This window comes from Plecotus auritus (assembly GCF_963455305.1).
Source record: "Plecotus auritus genome assembly, chromosome: 3".
Taxonomy (NCBI): domain Eukaryota; kingdom Metazoa; phylum Chordata; class Mammalia; order Chiroptera; family Vespertilionidae; genus Plecotus; species Plecotus auritus.
In genome coordinates, this window is record NC_137772.1 from 141270545 (window position 1) to 141292482 (window position 21938).

General features: G+C 35.9%; 1 protein-coding gene across 6 annotated transcripts in view; it reads left to right on the forward strand.

Moving 5' to 3' along the window:
• The window catches only part of CEP290 (centrosomal protein 290), a 122602-nt gene that overhangs the window by 34923 nt on the left and 65741 nt on the right, over positions 1-21938 (forward strand). For all 6 annotated transcript variants that reach the window (XR_013960144.1, XM_080660528.1, XM_080660530.1 and 3 more), the window contains 8 exons: positions 371-455; positions 1438-1580; positions 4631-4795; positions 5167-5316; positions 8381-8496; positions 15882-15984; positions 16229-16459; positions 20508-20681. Coding sequence is in view for 5 of the 6 variants with exons in the window: in XM_080660528.1 (XP_080516654.1) it covers positions 371-455; positions 1438-1580; positions 4631-4795; positions 5167-5316; positions 8381-8496; positions 15882-15984; positions 16229-16459; positions 20508-20681 (1167 nt within the window). In the remaining variant the exon portion in view is untranslated. The remainder of the gene's footprint in view (positions 1-370; positions 456-1437; positions 1581-4630; positions 4796-5166; positions 5317-8380; positions 8497-15881; positions 15985-16228; positions 16460-20507; positions 20682-21938) is intronic.

Consider the following 21938-nt stretch of genomic DNA (forward strand, 5'->3'; position numbering starts at 1 on the left):
ATAGCACAGGATTTATTGATCAAGGAAGCACAGAGTAGAAATGCAGAACTAGAGCTTGAACGTCATAGAAGCCAGGCAGAACAGGTAGTGTGAATATTAAAACAGATGATGGCGGTACTAAAGACAAAAACCTTCATTATATCCGTTTGCTTTTTGCCATGGGTATGGGTGGCGGGGGAGGGAGAAGATGGGAAGAGGATCACCATCTGTTTCATCATTTAGATTTTATTTTTTTGACTGCTATTATGTCTCTATAACTTGTATTTGGTGTGTTAAACCTCAATTAATCAAACTTTGTTAAAAGTTCAGAACTAAACTATTGTGATATTTTGTAAAAAAAACAAAATAATTTCATTTATGTTTTGTTCAGAGTGAATTTCTTTCAAGAGAACTAATTGAAAAAGAAAGAGATTTAGAAAGAAGTAAAACAATAATAGTCAAATTTCAGAGTAAATGTAAGTTACTATTATCTCTTATTTTTCTTTACTTATTTATCTTATACTGAAAATCATGGATCTGAAAGGACTTTAATACACTCTGTTTTTAATCTGTTTTAGCCTTAATTACCTCCCAGGGGTCCTCAAACTACGGCCCGTGGGCCACATGCAGCCCGCCGAGGACATTTATCCGGCCCACCGGGTGCCACTGCCTGTCCTGCTTAGCAGCTGACTCCTCCCGGGCCCACAGAGCGCATAGGAATTTGTTCATAGTTTTTTTTTTTTTTAACTATAGTCCGGCCCTCCAAGGGTCTGAGGGACAGTGAACTGGACCCCAGTTTAAAAAGTTTGAGGACCGCCCTAGCTGGTTTGGCTCAGTGGATAGAGCGTCGGCCTGCGGACTGGATGGTCCCAGGTTCGATTCCAGTCAAGGGCATGTACCTTGGTTGCGGGCGCATCCCCAGTGGGGGGTGTGCAGGAGGCAGCTGATCGATGTTTCTCTCTCATCGATGTTTCTAGCTCTCTCTCCCTTTCCCTTCCTCTCTGTAAAAAATCAATAAAATATATTAAAAAAAAAAAAGTTTGAGGACCCCTGGGACGTTAGTTTCTCTCTTTCGTCCATTTGGTTTGCTCTGCTATATTCATAGTCGGAGAATGTTCTTAGTCTGAATATTTTTGTGATTATAAATAAGTATAATTTTTCTGTTTTATTCTCTAATGAAAGTAAACAAATTTTTAAAAAATTTAATGAAGTGAAGGCAAAATATGCTTATGATTTATTTCGTGAACTATGAGATATGTATATGCATATAATTTCAATAGGTATATCATTCAGCTCAACTAATTCACACATTGGATTTATAGTTGAACTTCTTTTGTATATTTATTTGCATTTTACAAATGAGTTATTTTTACCATATGTGAACTATTTGTCATCGATATAGAATAGTGCAAATGGTGTAAAATTTATTCATTCAATGAGAAACATATGTCATTATAGTAAAAGAATTAGTTGAAGAAAATAAACAACTTGAAGGAGGTATGAAAGAAATATTGCAAGCTATTAAGGAAATGCAGAAAGATCCTGATGTTAATGGAGGAGAAACATCTCTAATAATTCCTAGTCTTGAAAGACTAGTTAATGTAAGTTATGTTTTTTTTTTTTTTAAGTTATGTTTTTATATTAATGGTTTCATTTTGTTGTTTCGTCAACTTTAATGATATTGTTCACTGTTTTACTAGTCTATATAGTTTCTGATAAGACATTTGCTGTCAGTTGAGTCATTGTTCCCTGTATGTAATGTGTATTTCTTTTCTCAGGCTGCTTTCAAAACTTTCTCTTTATATTTGTTTTTTACCAGTTTGACTATAATGTGCCTGAGTGTGTGTGCACACACATTTGTATATATGTATATGTATCTTGTTTGGCGTTTGCTGAGCTTCTTGAATCTGTTTACTTATGTTATTCACCACAATTAGGAAGTTTTCTACCGGTAATGTCTTTAATTACTTTTTTCTGTTCCATTCTCTCTGGAATTCCAGTGAAACATTTTATATTTTTTATAAGAGAGAGTGTGTTCTTTAATTTAAAAAAAAATTATTTTAGAGAGGAAGGGAGAGAGAAACAAAGAAACATCGATTGGCTACCTCCTGAATGTGCCCGGACCAAGGATCGAACCCTCACCTCACCTCAGCCTGGGTATGTGCCCTGACTGGAAATAGAACCCGTCACTTTTTGGTTTTTGGGACGACACTCCCACCAACTGAGCCACACCAGCCAGAGCCCCAGTGAAACATTTTAGACCTTTTGATGTCCAGAGGTCCCTGAAGCTGGTTCATTTTTTTCCTAATTTGTTATTTTTTCTTCTCCCAGTTGTGTAATTGCTATTGCTTTTTCTTTATGTTCACTGATACTTTCTTCTGTCATCTCCATTCTTCTGCCTCAATGGTCAGCCTTAGACCTGACATAGTTTTTAAACAGAAATTGAAAATCCCTTTTGCTAGCTTTTTCTTTCTGGGATTCCCCTCTCCCTTTCCTGTGGCTTTGGGCTGGCTCTGACCTCTGGTTTTCTAGGCCAGAAAGTTGACAGGTCACTGCAACTGCAGGCTGCCCTCAGAGGAAAGCTTTAAAAATGGCAAATCACTCCTGGCTGTTCCCCTTTTTAAAGTAACAAGTCCTCTCCAAAATCTGTTTGCTTTTGTTTATTTTCTAGAACCTTGAAGTAATCGTTTTTGTATTGTTAAATGTGGGAGGGTAGGTCTGTAAGGATCTTATACCACAAAACTAGAAGTGTAATAGAATGTAGTAAGAATATTTTAAATATATAAAGAATTAAGCATTGCTACAGGAAATATTTTAGCCATCAAATAATATTCTATTTATATTTACCATATAAGGACTTAAAAAGTTTCACAGTATTAATGATATTAGATAAACTTTAGTAAAATATGCATTTTATATTTAGATTTTTAATATGTTATTTATGTAATCTGACCACATTTATGTTGTTTCCTAAATTTGTGGTTGATTTAAATATAAAAACATCTCATTATTCATTGAATTTTTTTTTAAATGATGACCATTCAATAGTTGAATACTTTTTTTTTTAATGACACTATATTATTAGGAGAGAGAAATAGATGATAAAAACTTCCCGAGGCAGGAAAACCATTTGACATAATTTATGAGAACAATTTGATTCCTTCTGTTAACCATTCTGACTTTTCTTTTGCCTCTGCTATTTTGAATGTCTAAAATGATTCTATCTTTTGTCTATTATGCTGCCCACTACTAATATTATATCTCAGATCAAATTTTATTCTCCGAAGGAAACTATTTAGTAAATGAATAGACTAGGACATTTTTACTTCTATTTTAGTTCATAGTCCCTGGCCTTCCTATGGCCACTGCTTCCCTAGGTTTTTATCTGCATTTATTCTGGGTTGTCATTCTTTTTTCCTGAAATATATCCCTGTCTAAAACTCACAAATAACCTAATAATACTTCCTGTAAGAAATCTTCAGAATCTTGAGATCAGATAATTCTGGTTTATGCACTTCAGTTCACTTTCTGTTGTTATAGTTTTTTGTGTGTTTTTTTTCAGTGCCCTGAGTCACTATGTAATTTAGTATTATTTTACCAAAAGACCATGTAGATGGCATGGTGCTATTTCTTAGCAACAGAACTAACTAGACTACTTTGTTGTCTGTCAGAAATCCCCTTCTGCCTATTTCTGTCTTCCTGGTATCCCTTGAATTAGTATATCTTGTTACTTTACATGTCCTGCTCTGAGCTCTTAGGGTAAAAGCTTCCTTTTATAAATCTGTTGCCCAGAGTTCAACACCAGTTCACCTTCCTGAGTATGAGATTACATTTGGTTTTATTCATTCTACCACTTTGTCTTCAACCTTTATTTCTGAAGCTTTGCTTTGCATTTAACAGGTTTCTTCCATATAGTTCTTTTAAAGTCCTAATGTATTCATATACATTATGTATTATGTACTTGTGTATATGGATTTATGATTGTTGGAGAATTAGGACAATGAAGGCGCTTTGATATTCTAATTTTTTGACATATTACTTTTGTTTATCTAGCACTTTTGAATAATACTATGTTATCATACTTTGCCTGTGTTACCATGTGTGCTTCAACTGTGGAGAGAAAGCAATGGAATATTCACTTAATTGGATGTAGTAACTTTCATTTCTTTGCTCATGCTTTAAATTTAGGTACTCCATAGTTTCAAAGTATTTTCTTGTGTATCTCATTTTGACTTCAACATTGTGAAGTTGACAGAGCTAATATTATTTACTCTTCTTTAGAGATAAGGAAACTAAAGTATAAAGAATTTAAGTTACTTGCCAAGCTAATAAGAGATTGGTTAAGATATGAACCCTTGTCATCCTGTTCCTATTCCGTTGATTTACTAGTCTACCAGTCTACTAAGGTTAGCTAGATGGTTGCTAATTTTTATAATAAAGTAGTTATTAAACTTGGTAATACTGTTGTAAGTTAAAATAGTTTTATAAATTTAAATTCGTTAATAAGAAATAGATTTGGCTTATTTTGTTATTATACATGGCAATAGGAATAGTAAAATGCTTAAATACGAATTTTATTTAAAAGTAGATTTTTAAACTATGATTTTAACGTTTTTCTTCACATTTCTTAAATATAACCTAAATCTATTAGGCAATGGAATCAAAGAATGCAGAAGGAATCTTTGATGCCAATCTCCATTTGAAAACCCAAGTTGACCAATTTACTGGGAGGAATGAAGAATTAAGACAGGAGCTCAGGGAAGCTCGGAAGGAGGCTATAAATTATTCTCAGCAGTTGGCAAAAGCAAATTTAAAGGTGAGAATTTTATCAAATAAAATATAATGTTAAGCACTGAACATAGGTATAATATGAAACTTTTAATTTTTAAAAAAATGACTACTTTATTAGAAAATGCCCCTTGAATTAATTCTTTCATCATTAAGAAAACACCTGTTTGGGTTTTTCTTATAAAATTATGTGGAAAAATAAGTGTCTTATAACAAAATAAAAAAATTCTAAGTGTACTAGTATACTAAGGCATTTTTAAGTGGAAATTAAATTATGGTTTAATTCCTGGCAGGGCATTTATATGTCTACTTTTAAAAAATATTCAGTTACTGCTTTTAAAGTTGTCTTCCTTTGGGTATAAGAGATGTGATTCTCATTCCTGAACTCTTTGTTTCCAGATTGATCATCTTGAAAAAGAAACCAGTCTTTTACGGAAATCAGAAGGATCAAATGTTGTTTTTAAAGGGGTAGACTTACCTGATGGAATAGCACCATCTAGTGCCAATATTATTAATTCTCTGAATGAATATTTAATACATATTTTACAGGTACTGAAATTTTTATATATGAGTAACAATTGATAGTATGTTTTTCAATTTAGTCTTCACATATTTTTTGAGTTCTTAACATATTAACAGAGATATATTTTAATGGATTTTGATGTTAGATGGAACGTTATGGATAAAATTAATTCCATTTATCTGCATGAGAAGCATACTGACATACCTTGTTCACTGGATATCATTCATATGAAATATATGATTGACAGTTGGAATAATATATAGCTGCTCTAAACTAGTAATGTATAAATGAAATGAGCACTTTTATTTATGTATTTATTTTATTACTAGAGGCCTGGTGCATAAAATTCGTACACGGGGGTGTGTGTCCCTCATCCCAGCCTGCACCCTCTCCAATCTGGGACCCCTCGAGGGATGTCCGACTGCCCGTTTAGGCCCGATCCCTCTCTGGGATTCCAGAGAGGGATCGGGCCTAAATGGGCAGTCGGACATCCCTCTCACAATCCAGGACTGCTGGCTCCCAACTGCTTGCCTGCCTGCCTTCCTGATTGCCCCTAACCGCTTCTGCCTGCCAGCCTGATCACCCCCTAACCACTCCCCTGCCAGCCTGATTGATGCCTAACTGCTCCCCCGCCAGCCTGGTTGCCCCTAACTGCCCTCCCCTGCTGGCCTGGTCACCCCTAACTGCCCTCCCCTGAAAGCCTGGTCCCTCCCAACTGCTCTCCCCTACCAGTCTGGTACCCCCCAACTTCCTTCCTCTGCCGGCCTGGTCACCCCTAACTGCCCTCCCCTGCAGGCTTGATTGCCCCCAACTGCCCTCCCTTGCAGGCCTGGTCCCCCCCAACTGCTCTCCCCTCTTGTCCTGATTGCTCACAACTGCCCTCCCTTGCAGCCTGGTCCCTCCCAACTGTCCTCCCCTGCTGGCCATCTTGTGGTGGCCATCTTGTGTCCACATGGGGGCAGGATCTTTGACCACATGGGGGCAGCCATCTTGTGTGTTGGAGTGATGGACAATTTGCATATTATTCTTTTATTAGACAGGATTTTTTTTTATCCTCACCTAAGGATATGTTTTTTAAAAGAGAGGAAGGAAGAGAGAGAAAAAGAGAGAGACACATACACAGAGACACACAGAGAGAGACATCGATTGATTGCCTCCCATATGCACCCCGACCTGGGATCAAACACTTAACATAGGTTTGTGCCCTGACTGAAAAACGAACCCACAACTTTTTGATGAATGGGACAATGCTCCAACCAAATGAGCCGTCAGGCCATGGCTAACGTGAGCACTTTCGTTTTTTGCTGATTAGAAAAGCAATTGAAGTGAATAAAGTCTTTTTAGTATGATGGTTAAAATTACTCCTTTTTTTTAACTGCAAGAAGAAGAAAACTAAGTTCTCTTTTATTTCTTTTTTTCATTTACTCTGTAAAGTGTTAGTTAATCCATCAGCAAATTAGATTGTGGACTGCTTGCCCTCTGTTTCTCAGTTTTGCCATCTATATCTTGGTTATTATGAATAGCCTCACGAAGGATGCTTTTCATTATTTCATTTCAAGTGTGACTACCCATAACATTACATACATTACAGCATAATTACAAAAATGAGTTCAAAATAAGTGAGAATATGTTTTTTATTATAAGCACTTCTGTTTCCCTTTCCTAGATAATTCATTTCTGAATATACTTGAGTTAAGATTATCAAATTCTTATTTTTATATTTGGAAATTACATTAATGAATCTTTTTCTGGATATTGGAATTTTTATGCTATCTTAGTTAGGGAGCAACAACCTTAACTACTTAGAACATCACTTTATAAGCATTATACATTACTTTTAATGTAGGCCCTGGCTGGTAGCCAGGGAAGGAAGGCCTCAATCAGCCATGATCGCCGGCCAGGCCTAGGGACCCTACCTGTGCATGAATTTCGTGCACCGGGCCTCTAGTCTTTATATTAAAAAACCTGAGAAGCACTATGGTAGCATAGAGAGAGAGCACTGATTGGGAATCTAAAAACTTTTTCAAAGTGGTAAAACAGGTACTTGGACTTCAATCCTAAGACAGCACAGAGTGAGGGAAGTAGCAAGGCCTTAGGAGTCAGATAGACCTGACCTACAGTGTTGCATGTACATATATTTAAGGTACCTGGCACCAAGCTCAGCATTAATACTTAGGAAATGGTTGCTAAAGGTACTGCTAATGAGTTTTAATGTTGAGTAAGTTACTTAATCTTCTAAGTCTCAGTTTCTTTATCTTTGAAAAGAATTAATTAGGATAATTCAAGTAGATATATATATATATATATATATATATATATATATATATATATATATATATATATACTAGAGGCCCAGTGCATGAAATTCGTGCACGGGTAGGGTCCCTAGGCCTGGCCGGCAATCAGGGCCGATCGGGGCTTCTGGCTGCTGGCCAGGGCCTTCCTTCATTCTGCACCGAACCCTGGTGGTCAGCTCATGTCATAGCGAGCAGTCAAACTCCCAAGGGGACAATTTGCATACTAGCCTTTTATTATATAGAATGTTCATGAAAGGGTATGTGGGACTGAGTGACTAAAGGTAAGTATACAACTACTGCATCTGATAATTTGTGTGGTTACTGTAACTATCATGTATGATAAAATTAATTTCACCTGTTTTATAGTACTTTTCTTTTACATATATTGCCTCATTCCATATGCCTTAAACCAGTGGTTGGCAAACTGCAGCTTGCGAGCCACATGCGGCTCTTTGGCCCCTTGAGTGTGGCTCTTCCACAAAATACCGCGGCCTGAGCGAGTCTATTTTGAAGAAGTGGCATTAGAAGAAGTTTAAGTTTAAAAAATTTGGCTCTCAAAAGAAATTTCAATCATTGTACTGTTGATATTTGGCTCTGTTGACTAATGAGTTTGCCGACCACTGCCTTAAATGAAGATATTCAAAATAATCATACCGGTAGAAATGATCTGTGCTACTTATGGTGTTCTCCTTTCTATAGTTTTCTATACTCTTGCCAGAATATAAATTTCTACCTTCAGATTTAAAATGTATTCTGATGTTTTTTACATTCTTATTTCTAAACCCATTTTCAGGAACTAGAATATAAAGAAAATAAGTTAAAGGATTTAGAAGAGTCTCTTGAAGAGTATAACAGAAAATTTGCAGTAATTCGTCATCAACAAAGCTTATTATATAAAGAATATCTAAGGTATAAGTGTTGGCAACATTTTATAAATATAATTGCAGAATATTCATGTTAATAATGAACAGAACATAAGAAGTTTACATATTTTATTTAACCTTCCCTCCTGCCTCTTCCACTCTACTTTATCTGTGTCAGTTTAGTATCTAAAATATTCTGTGATAGTAATATCTTTTTCATGGAGGTCTTCTGAAACACGTGAGTTATATGAAAATGGTCAGATATGAGAATTTTGTAAATGTCATGGCACATATGAACATTTTGTGTCAGCTGTTGGCATCATTTTTTATCATTACCATCATAATTATTCATATTTTCATAGGGGACTAATGTGTTTCTTCTTATCTCTGCCAACCCATTTATATCAATAGAAAAAAAAATTTAGTAGTAATTAGAATACTTGATGAAAGGTGATTTAAACACTAAGGGTGATTATTATCTGATCTAATAAGAAACCCATAGCTAATTATAGGTAGGTCATATTATCTCCTACCGTGGTTATAAAGTAGATACAGGAATACAAGGAAGATAGAACTATTTCGCCCATTGAAGAAGAGGGGTATTTTTTCACACAACTTTTTATTTTTTGATAAAAAATTTTTTCCAGAGGCTTCTGGCAGACTGTGATTTAGGTCTTATTAGCCAGAATTGGGCTAATGAGCTAAGTCTTAATCATTGTCAGTGGCAGACAGAATGACAGCATAATTAGTTTATGCTATGCTGATTCCAGATGACTTTGGAATATCTCTTGGTTAGGCAACAGTGTCTGACACATCTTTTTTATTTTTTAAAATTTATCTTTATTGTTGAAAAGTATTGCAGATTTCCCCTTTTCTCCCCTCATTGACCCCCTCTACCCCACTTCCACCCCCTCCCCAGGCCTTCTCCGTATTATTATCAGTCCATGAGCTATGCATATATGCATATAAGTTCTTTGGTTAATCTCTTTCCAACCCCCAATCCCTTCCCTCTGAAATTGGTCAGTCTGTTGCCGGCTTTAATGTCTCTGGGTCTATTTTGTTTGTCACTTTATTTTGTTCACAAGGTTCCACATATAAGTGAGATTACATGATACTTGTCTTTCTCTGACTGGCTTATTTTGCTTAGCATAATACTTTCCAGGTTCCTCCATGCTGTCTCAAAGGGAAAGAGATCCTTCTTTTTTTACAGATGCTTAATATTCCATGGTGTAAATGTACCACAGTGTTTCTATCCTATCATCTACTGATGGGCACTTGGGCTGTTTCCAGATCGTAGCTATTGTAAATAATACTGCTATGAACATAGGTGTGCATGCATTCTTTTTGATTGGTGTTTCTGGCTTCTTAGGATAGTGTGGGAATCCTTTTCACGTCCCGCGTGGTTCAGGGTTCCAGGTTCAGGGTTCGGGTTCTGGAGAAGGCCGCACACAAATGAGAAGAGACTAGAAAAGCATTAATTTGGGAATACTGGGGGCCAGGCGGGAGTCCACCTCTCAGGGGAGGACTACACTCGCTCTGGCCTTGCTATCCCTTTTATTAAGGTTATGGGATACACCCATATCCTTTAGGCAGGAAATTCCAATAATAGCCAATCAGCAAGAATTTACATAAGAGTAACAAGTGGAGGCTGCTTCAACTACCAATATTTCAACTAAACAATGAGTGATTAGCTCCGACCTTTTAGAGCAATTAAGGTTGACTAGCCTTCCAGATTCCCTTTCCACATCTCTCTATTAGTGGGACAATGATAGGTTTCCGGCAGATAGATTCCTAAAAGTGCAATTATTGGGTCAAATTTTTAATTTTTTGAGGAAACTCCATACTGTTTTCCATAGTGGTTGCACCAGCAGTGCACGAGGGTTCCTTTTGTTCTCCATCCTCGGCAGCACTTGTCATTTGTTGATTTGTTGATGATAGCCATTCTGGCAGGTGTGAGATGGTACCTCATTGTCATTTTAATTTGCATATATCTACAAATTAGTGACATTGAACACTTTTTTATATGTCTCTTGGCCATTTGTATGCCCTCTTTAGAGAAGTGTCTACTCTCAGGTCCTCTGCCTATTTTTTAATTGGGTTGTTTGTCTTCCTTTTTTGAGTTGTATGAGTACTTTATATATTTTGGAAATTAACCCGTTATCAGATATATCATTGGAAAATATGTTTTCCCATACAGTGGGCTCCCTTTTCATTTTGATGTTCATTTCTTTTGCTGTGCAGAAGCTTTTTAGTTTGATGTAATCCCATTTGTTTATTTTTTCCTTTGTTTCTTTTACCCTATGCATTGTATCTGTGAAAATTCTGCTACATGAGATGTCTGATATTTTGCTGCTTACATTTTCTTCTGGGATTTTTATGGTTTCATGACTTACATTTAAGTCTTTTATCCAAGTTGAGTTTATTATTGTATATGGTGTAAGTTGGTGGTTTAGTTTAATTTTTTTTGCATGTATCTGTCCAGTTTTCCAAACACCATTTATTGAAAGAGACTGCCTTTACTCCACTGTATGCTCTTGTCTTCTTTGTCAAATATTAACTGAGCATAATGGCTTAGGTCAATTTCTGGGATCTCTGTTCTGTTCCATTAATCTATATGCCTTTTCTTATTCCGGTACCAGGCTGTTTTGATTACAGTGGCTTTTTAGGATAATTTGATATCTGGTATTGTGATCCCTTCAACTTTGTTCTTTTTCAAGATTGCTGTCGCTATTTTTTGTTTTCATAAAAATATTTAGAGTATTTGTTCTAGATCTGTGAAATATGCCATTGGTATTTTGATAGGAATTTCATTGAATCTATAGATTGCTTTGGGAAGTATGGACATTTTAATGATATTAATTCTACCAATCCATGAACACAATATATTCTTCCACTTGTTTATATCTTCTTCCATCTTTTTTTAATGATCTATAGCTTTCTTACTATAGGTGTTTTACCTCCTAGTTAAGTTTATTCCTAAGTATCTTAATTTTTTTTTACAATGGTAAATGGGATTGTTTTTTTTTTTAGTTTCTCTTTCTGAAAGTTCATTATTGGTGTATAAAAATGCCATCGATTTCTGGATGTTAATTTTGTATCTGCTACATTACCAAATTCATTTATTAACTCTTGCAATTTTTGATTGAGTCTCTAGGGTTTTCTATGTACAATATCAGGTCATCTGTGAATAATGACAGTTTTACACTGCCTTTCCAGTTTGGATGTCTTTTCTTTTTTTCTTGTCTGATCAGTGTGGATAGGACTTTCGGTACTATGTCAAATAAAAATGGTGAAAGCGGACATCTCTGTCTTGTTCCTGTTCTTAGGGGAAATGTTTTTAGTTTTTGTCCATTAAGTATGATGTTGGCTGTAGGTTTGTCATATATGGCCTTTATTATGTTGAAATATGATCCCTCTATTCCTACTTTGCTGAGAGTTTTTATCAACAACCAGAGGCCTAGTTCACGAAATTCATGCACGGGTGCGGTCCCTAGGCCTGGCTGGCAATCGAAGCGGGAGCGTCTGGCCTGGAAGGGCAGGTCCCAGCTGACCTCTGGGACCTGGACAGCACCTGGGCCCCGCCGCCCCCCTCCCCGCCACCACTGCTGGTCGCTGTCTGCGGGGCTATTGGTGGGGCAATCGGACCCTGCCTTGGTCTGGCACTGCCCGCTCACCTGCTCCACCATCCCGTCATGGTCCCGCTCTCATTGGGGCCCATCAGGGCCAGCAGCACCTCCACTGCCACCTACTGCCAGCTCCACATCAACGATGCCCGCCATGTTCCGCGCCGCTCCCTGGGTGTCAGCACACATCATAGCGAGTGGTCAAACTCTCAGTCGAACTCCTGGTCGAGGGGACAGTTTGCATATCAGGCTTTTGTTATATAGAATGGGTGTTGGATTTTGTCAAATGCATTTTCTGGGTCTATTGATGTGATGATGTGATTTTTGTCTTTCAATTTGTTTATGTGATGTATCACATTTTTTTTTAATTAAATATATTTTATTGATTTTTTACAGAGAGGAAGAGAGAGGGATAGAGAGTTAGAAACATCGATGAGAGAGAAACATTGATCAGCTGCCTCCTGCACACCTCCCACTGGGGATGTGCCCGCAACCAAGGTACATGCCCTTGACCGGAATCGAACTTGTGACCCTTCAGTCTGCAGGCTGACGCTCTATCCACTGAGCCAAACTGGTCAGGGCTGATGTATCACATTTATTGATTTGCAGATATTGTACCAGCCTTGCATCCCTGGAATAAATCCCACTTGGTCATGATGTATGATATTTTTAATATATTGCTGAATCTGATCTGGTAATTTTTTTTGAGGATTTTAGCATCTATGTTCATCAGGGATATTGGCCTGTAATTCTTCTTCTTTGTAGTGTCTTTATCTAGTTTTAGAATTAGGATAATGCTTGCCTCATGGAAAATGCTTGAAAGTATTCCTTCCTCTCGAATTTTTTGGACTAGTTTGAGGAAGGTAGGTATTAGTTCTTCTTTAATTATTTGGTAAAACTTTCCTGTGAAGCTATCTGTACCAGGGCTTTTGTTTGCTGGGAGTTTTTTTATTTTTTTTTTGTTTTTTTATTGCTTCAATTTCATGGGTTGTTTATCGCTCTATTCAAGTTTTCTGATGCTTGATTAAACTTTGGAAGATATAGTTTTTAAGGTTTTTTTTTTTCATTTTGTCCAAGTTTCCAGCTTGTTGGCATACAGATATTTAGTATTTTCTTGCAATCCTTTGTAATTCTGTGGTGTCAGTTGTTACATCACCTCTTTCATTTCTGATTCTATTTATTTGGGTCCTCTCTCATTGTTAATGATTCTGGCTAAAGGTTCATCAATCTTGTTTATTTTTTAAAGAACCAGCTCTTGGTTTCATTGATCTTTTGTATTTTTTTTTTAGTCTCCGTCATTTATTTCCCTTCTGATCTTTATTTTCTTCCTTCTACTTACTCTGGGCTTTTCTTGTTGTTCTCTTTCTAATTCTTTGAGTTGTGGGGTTAGATTGTTTATTGGAAATTTTTCTTGATTCTTGAGATAGGCCTGTAGTGCTATGAACTTTGCGCTCTGTACTGCTTTTGCTGTGTCCCATAGATTTTGGTTGTTGGGTGTTCATTTTCATTTGTTTCCAGGAAGTTTTTTATTTCTTCTTGGATCTCATTGGTAACCCATTCATTCTTTAATAGCATACCATTTAACCTCCATGTGTTTGACTGTTTTTGGATGTTTTTATTGCAGGTGATTTCTAGTGTAGGCCATTGTGATCTAGGAAGATGCTTGACATGATTTCAATCTTCTTGAACTTCTAGAGACTTAGTATAGTGCTAACATGTGGTCTGTCTTTGAGAATGCCCCATGTGCACTTGGGAAGAATGTATGTTCTCTAAATTTGGGGTGAAATGTTCAGTAAATGCCAGTTGAATCCATTTAATCTAGTGTGTTGTTTAGGGTCACTGTTTCCTTGTTGATTTTTTGTCTAGAAGATTTGTTCAGTGATGTTAGTGGTTTGTTAAAGTCCCCTACTATGATTGTATTCCTGTCAATCTCTCACCTAAAATCCTCCAGAAATTTTTTTATATATTTGGGTGCTCCTGTATTGGGTGCATATATGTTTACCAGGGTTATATCCTCTTTTTGGATCAATCCCTTTAGTGTTATGAAGTAGCCTTCATTGTCTCTTACTATGGCATCTTTTGAAGTCTGTTTTCTCAGATCTGAGTATTGTTACTACAGCTTTCTCTTTTCATTTCCATTTGCATGGACAATTTTTTTCTATCTCTTCACTTTCATCCTGTGTGAGTCATTTGTTCTGAAGTTTGTCTCTTATAGACAGCATATAAATGGGTCATGTTTTCTTAACCATTCAGCTACCCTATGTATTTTTTAAAAATATTTTTATTGATTTCAGAGAGGAAGAGAGAGGGGGAGAGAGAGAGAAACATCAATGTTGCGAGAGAATCATTGATCAGCTGCCTTCTGCACACCCCCTACTGGGATTGAGCCCACAACCTGGGTATGTGCCCTTAACTGGAATTGAACCAGGAAGCCTTCAGTCTGCAGGTCGACACTCTATACACTGAGCCAAACTGGCTAGGGCTACTCTATGTCTTTTGATTGGAGCATAAGTCATTTACATTTAAGGTTATTAATGATAGTCACCTGTTTGTTGCCATTTTTATTCTTTATGCCTGTGACACATCTTTTTATTGTTTAAAGTTTTACATATGTCTCCTTTTTCCCTGATTGACCACCCCCACCCCACCACTCCCACCCCTGAGGGCAAGCCCCAACTGCCCCAGTGTCTGTGCCCATTGGTTATGCTAATATGTATGCATACAAGTTCTTTGGTTGATCTCTAACCTCCCCCCACCCCTCACCATTTGTCTCTGGATCTATTTTTGTTCATCAGTTTATGTTGATCATTATATCCCACATATGAGTGAGATCATGTGATATTTTTCTTTCTTTGACTGGCTTATTTCGCTTAGCATAACGTTCTCTAGTTCCATCCATGCTGTTGCAAATGGTAAAAGTTCCTTCTTTTTTATAGCGGCGTAGTATTCCATTGTGTAGATGTACCACAGTTTTTTAATCCACTCATCTGCTGATGGGCACTTAGGCTGTTTCTAAATCTTAACTATTGTAAATTATGCTGCTATGAACATAGGGGTGCATATATCCTTTCTGATTGGTGTTTCTTGTTTCTTGGGATATAGTCCTAGAAGTGAGATTACTGAGTCAAATAGGAGTTCCATTTTTAACTTTTTAAGGAAACTCCACACTGTCTTCTTTTATGTCCAATGATTTCTAATTTTATTTGTATTCTAAATATTTTGCAAGTATTTAACACTCAAGTTTAAGAGTAGGGTCAGAATATTGATACTTGCTTTCCAGAATTAGAGAGGTTGTCTATTTTCCTAATGATTTTCTATTTTTTATAAAATCTTCATAAGATTCAGCAGCATTGGTATATTGGTACAATTGTAGGGTGATGATTCATGGTAGAATGAAAATGATCGATAAAATAATTTTTTTTCCTTGCATTTATTACATAAAAATGTCACTTTCAGGCTAAATCTTTTTTGAAGAGAATTTTCATATTCTTATGTTATTAGGTACTGAATAGCTACAGTACTCTTTAAAAATATGTTTTAACTGATTTCAGAGAGGAAGGGAGAGAGAAATAGAAACATTAATTATGAGAGTGAATCATTGATTGGATGCCTCCTGCACACCCCCTACTGGGGATCAAGCCTGCAACCCAGGCACGTGCCCTGATGGAATCGAACTGTGACCTGGTTTATAGGTTGACAATCAACCACTGAGACTACGGTGACTCTGGTTTTATGAGACATTTTCTCTTCCTGCGGTAAATAGTTTATTATATTTACCATATTGTCATTTTCATTTTTATTTTTTAAGTGAAAAGGAGACCTGGAAAACAGAATCTGAAACAATGAAAGAGGAAAAGAAAAAACTTGATAGTCAAATTCAACAAGATGCTATAAAAGTAAAAGAATATCATGTAAGTAAAACACTTTTGAAGTCAACATATGATATTGTAGCCTGGCCTGAGTTGCTCAGTGGTTGAGCATCTACCCATGAACCTGGAGGTCACAGTTCAGTTCCAGGTCTGTGCACATGTGGGCTCGATCCCCTGTAGGTGGCATCCAGAAGGTAGCAGATCAATGATTCTCTCTCATGAGGGAATATATATGATATTGTATAAACTAAGATAGCTAAAATTAACAAGTTCTGTCTTTGTGCAGAACTTGCTCAGTACTCTTCAGATGGATTCAGATGAAATGAAAAGAACACTTTCAGATTATAGTAGAAAAATCACCGTCTTGCAAGTCAATGAAAAGTCACTCATAAGACAATATACTACTTTAATAGAAATGGAGCACCAACTTAGAAAAGAAAATGAGAAACAGAAGAATGAATTAATATCAATGGAAGCTGAAGTTGGTGAAAAAATTGGACGTTTACAACGATTTAAGGTAAATCTGAATATTTATCATTGAAAATTTTCAAACATGAAGAAGAAAGGATAGTATAATGAACACCTAATATCTGGATTAATAGTTAACATTTATTATCACTGTGCCATAATTGCTTCATCTGTTTTTTAGGAGTATTTAAATTGCAGACATTTCTCTCCTAAGTATTTTAGTGTGCATCTCTAAAATCAAAACTTTTTTGACAACCACAATAACTTTATTACACCTAGTAAAATTGATAAGATTTCCTTATATCAGTGGTCGGCAAACTGCGGCTCACGAGCCACATGCGGCTCTTTGGCCCCTTGAGTGTGGTTCTTCCACAAAATACCACGACCTGGGCGAGTCTATTTTGAAGAAGTGGCGTTAGAAGAAGTTTAAGTTTAAAAAATGTGGCTCTCAAAAGAAACTTCAATCGTTGTACTATTGATATTTGGCTCTGTTGACTAATGAGTTTGCCGACCACTGCCTTATATCATCTAATGTCCAGACAGTATTCATATTTCCTTAGTTGTCCTAGGATTCATTTAAGGACCTTTCTTTTTTTTAAAATGTTACTTGTCTTTTTAACATAGAATCCCACAGTTTTTTTCTCTCTGAAAAATGTTGATGATTTATATGATGATAATTAATTGTGGGTTTTTTTGCATAATTTTACTTGTTTCTCTATTCATTGCATTTGCTAAAGTTACCCTGGAAGCCTTGGTTATATGCAGGTTAAATATTTTTGACAAAGATACTTCATAAGTAATGTTTTTTGCTTTATATTTAAGTGATATTTTATATTACATCATTTCAAGATTATCGGGTAGTCCCATGTTTCATGATAATCTCTATTATTAAATGATTTTAGTTAACTGTTTGGGAAAATTTTGGTACCATGCAAATAATCAATTTTTTGTCAGTTCTCCTGATAGCTTTAGTACCCACTGATATTTGTTGTTTCCTAATTCAATTATTTCATTAGAAGTTGCAAAAATTATCATCTTCTAGTATATTATGCGCTCTAGATTTGTTAGCGGAGAAAGAGCTTTCCCTTATTAGCTCAGGCTATTTTGTTATCTTTAAGTATAGTTCCTACCAGAAAGGAAAGATAATATAAAATCTTCATGTTTTTCTTTTAAGGACCACTTTTCAGAATACTGAGCTGTACTGTGCTTCTACCTTTTCCTGCCCCCCACTCCACTCCCACGTTCTCTTCTCTAAGGGTCCTAGCAGACTCACACACTTTTTAAATATTCAATATGCTTTAATAGTTGGAGTCATTGTTTTTTGTTTGTTTGTTTTTTGTCTCAACTTTGGCCAATGGGTCTCTTGTGAACTTTTGAGAAGAATCAATTAGACTTTGAACCACGCTTCAAAGCATTGTTAGTTTTCTGGCACAATAAGATGCCCAATATTTACCTTGTATACTTTTTATCCAGCTTTGGAATAAGCCATTTCTCTAAACAGCCCTGGTCTTTTTAATAGGGAAGGAATTTAGATACCCAAAAATTGGTCACTAAGTGTCATTGCTGTCTGAGTGTTATTGGTACTAGTTCCTTTCAGTGGACACATTAGGAAACTATGTATATATTTAAACCAGGAGTTCATAATGTTATTACTAATTCAAATTTAACATTATGGGGTAAGTAAATAGTATGGAGTTTTAATAACCTTTGATTTTATACTCATGATTCTGTTTTCTTATATGGAAATCTCTATTAAAAAACATTAAATCTAACATTAAAATAATTACTTGTTTTATCCTACAGTATTCATACATTAATTCAAAAATAATAATTTTGTATTAGTATTAATAGTGACAATAACAATGCTACTAGATGTAGTTTAAAATTTCATTACAGTTTTTATTTTCTTTAGACTGTCTCTAAGGGGTAACATATTTGACACTAACTTCAAATTATTCCCTTTGTATGGTTACCCAGACATTTAATATATATTGAAGCTCATTTGTTTTTAACTTCAGGGATTAGTTTTTTCTTTTTTAAAAATTTGTGTATAGATGTATTTGCATATTCAAAAATTCAGTCAGAGAAATCTTCTGACCCTGTACCTTTCACCCCCATAGGTAACTGATTATCCTTCTAACATTTCATTTTGCAAATGTTAACAAAGACACAAAATGTTACATGCTATATGTACTCCTCTGCACCTTGTTGTAAATCTGACCTTATTATGTAGCTTTTTAAAAGTATATATTTTTATTGATTTCAGAGAGGAAGAGAGAGGGAGAGAGAGATAGAAACATCAACGATGAGAGAGAATCATTGATCGGCTGCCTCCTGCACATTCCCACTGGGGATCGAGCCCACAACCTGGGCATGTGCCTTGACTGAAATCAAACCTGGGACCCTTCAGTCCATAGGCCCACGCTCTATCCACTGAGCCAAATCAGCTAGGGACAATGTAGCTTATTTTAAGCATGTGTGTGTTCAGTTGACATGTCTAAATTTACATAGCATCATATAAATAGAAGAATTTAAAGTAAAAATTAAAATGAACTTGAGTTCCTTATCATACCCTTTTAAATATAGTAATGGGTGAAATTATTATGCTAAGAACCCTGTTTTCAATGTATTCTTAAAGCTGAATCATGATGCAACAAAAAAAACCTGTTGAAAAATAAAAGCTATTTTTACTTGGACATATAATAAGAAATTGTTAGCTCGTAAGTATTCTTGTTTTTATTTTTGCATTATATTTTATAGAATATACTTTCCTTGGAGTACAAATACAGCTGGTGTATGAGATAGATGGGGAAAAAGAACTAGAATTTTCTTCCTCTTCAACCTGATTGTTCAACCTGGATTTTTTTTCTTTTTTTTTTAAAATATATTTTATTGATTTTTTACAGAAAGTAAGGGAGAGGGATAGAGAGTTAGAAACATCGATGAGAGAGAAACATTGATCAGCTGCCTCCTGCACACTCCCCACTGGGGATGTGCCCGCAACCAAGGTACATGCCCTTGATTAGAATTGAACCTGGGACCTTTCAGTCTTCAGGCTGAAGCTCTATCCACCAAGCCAAACCGGTTAGGGCTGGATTTTTTTTTTCAACAAGTAGAAAAACAAAATAAAAAAATGGGGGGCGGGATTTTAAGAGGGGTCTGAAACAACTTCCTTCACCCTCCCCAAAGAAAAAGTGAAACCAAATCTCAAGGGTATTATAGAATAATGTGTACGTATTTACATGGAGAAGAAAAGTTGTCAAAATGAGATCTGAAGCACCATTACAAATATTTGTTTTCCTTACTACTCCACTTCAGAATGAATTATAACTATAAATTCTTTATCTTTTTCACTATATAAAATTGGTTGTTCTTGCCTTACTTCTTTATCAGCTTACTTTGAAGAGAACTGAAAGTTTAGTTTTTTGGGTTTTTTTGGTGTTAATACTATGTATTTGAATTGTGACTTTTTATAGCTATGTAGTTAATGAATAGAACATGAGCCAAGTAACTTAAAAATTTTGATATTATTTATTATAGATAGATATGATAAAGATAACTCTTTTCTCCCTAAATAATGTTTCCTTTTTGTGAACAAAAAAATATTTTATTACATAGTTAGTCTTTGTAACTATAATAACCAGAAATAGCTAACTTGTAAAATTTACTTGTGGCAATGCTAATTTTGCCATCCAGTTGTCAAAAGGGAAGTTATTTTTTTAATTTTATGAAATTTAGAAAAGCCAGCTGAAGATACAGTCTAAATTATGTATTTTCCTGCTACTTCTTTTATTTTGCTCAAATTAACTGAATTTTATTTTATTATGATAAGACTTATTAAAGGATTCACTTTATTATGATTAAAAATTCCAAATAAGATGATTTGTTGTATGAAACAGAAAATTAATTATTATTGCAATATATTTCTTATATGAGAAATCTATTTTTTTTTCTTTTTTGAGAAATCTTATTTTTAAAATTATTCTCAAAACCTCTTTTGTTTTTGGTTGTATTATCTTATCTTTCTCAAAAGTGGCTAGTGCCTCACCAGAAGAAACAGTACAGTAATTTAACTGATTGTATCCTTATTTACATAGGAGATGGCCATTTTCAAGATTGCTGCTCTCCAAAAAGTTATGGATAACAGTGTTTCTCTGTCTGAACTAGAATTGGCCAATAAACAATACAATGTACTGACTGCTAAGTACAGGGACATCTTGCAAAAAGATAATGTGCTTGTTCAAAGAACAAATAACTTGGAACACCTAGAGGTAAGTTTGTGTGATCTGAGAACCCTGTGATATCAGCCATTTTTCTTTGGTCATATGTATCTGTAAGTGCAAAATGCCTTCTGGGCAATTTCATCCAGGTCGTCCTCCATAGTCAACTTTAATGATTTTCCTGAATCAAACCTCTTTCCATCAGGAAATTAAGAAAGAAAAAAGGAACATGGAACAGATAGAATATTATAGTCAAAAGAAGCATCATTAAGTACCCATCCTTTTTCCTTACCTTTGTTCCCAGAACAAATTATTCTCTCATGGCTTTTCTGTTCCTTGTGGTTGTAGCTGAGAGTGGGTGAGATATTAATGGCTCTTCCCCAGCCATGGATGAGCTCGGCAAATTCCCATTCTTTCTTAATAGTAGAGTTACAGAAGAGCAGGATGAAGTAGGTAGCATAAGTTTAAATCTGATAGTGAATATGACCCAGAGCCTTTGTGTGGCCACTTAACTCTTCTAGCCACTTAACCTCCATACCCTTTATGGTAGGCAAATTAAGCTTCTGATTTGCTCATCTTCCTTATCAGAAACTAGAGGCCTGGTGCACGAAATTCTGTGCATTGCGGAGCGGGAGAGGATCCCTCAGTCGGGCCTGTACCCTCTCGCAGTCCAGGACCCTCGCTTCTTACTGCCCGCCTGCAGCGGAGGTGGGAGAGGCTCCCGCCACTGCTGCTGCGCTTGCCAGTCATGAGCCCGGCTTCTGGCTGAGTGGCATTCTCCCTGTGGGAGCGCACTGACTTGCTAAGGGGCAGCTCCTGCGTTGAGCATCTGCCCCCTGGTGGTCAGTGCACATCATAGTGACCAGTCATTCCACTGTTCAGCCGATTTGCATATTAGGGTTTTATTATATGGGATAGGATTATATGTCTTTTGGCTTATTATTTATTCTCTTTTATGATCCTCTAATGGGGTGGAATGATAGAGAATTCTATTGGCTCAAAAGCCTTTACTTGCCTTTACTTGCTTAGGGGAACACAGTCAATAAAACAAAGCATTATCACCAATAGCTATCAATGACTCCTACAAAATTAACATTATTTATTAATACTAACTAGAAATAATCCTAATCAGTTTACTTTTTTGCCAAGGAGAGATAATTACGTTACTTTTTATGAAAATTGTGATTATTTAGATGTAGAAGTAATTCATTTATTTTTATTAACCTTCACACAGATATTTTTTTTCATTAATTTTGAGAGAGAGAGAGTAACATTGATGTGAGAGACACATCGATTGGGTGCCTCCCA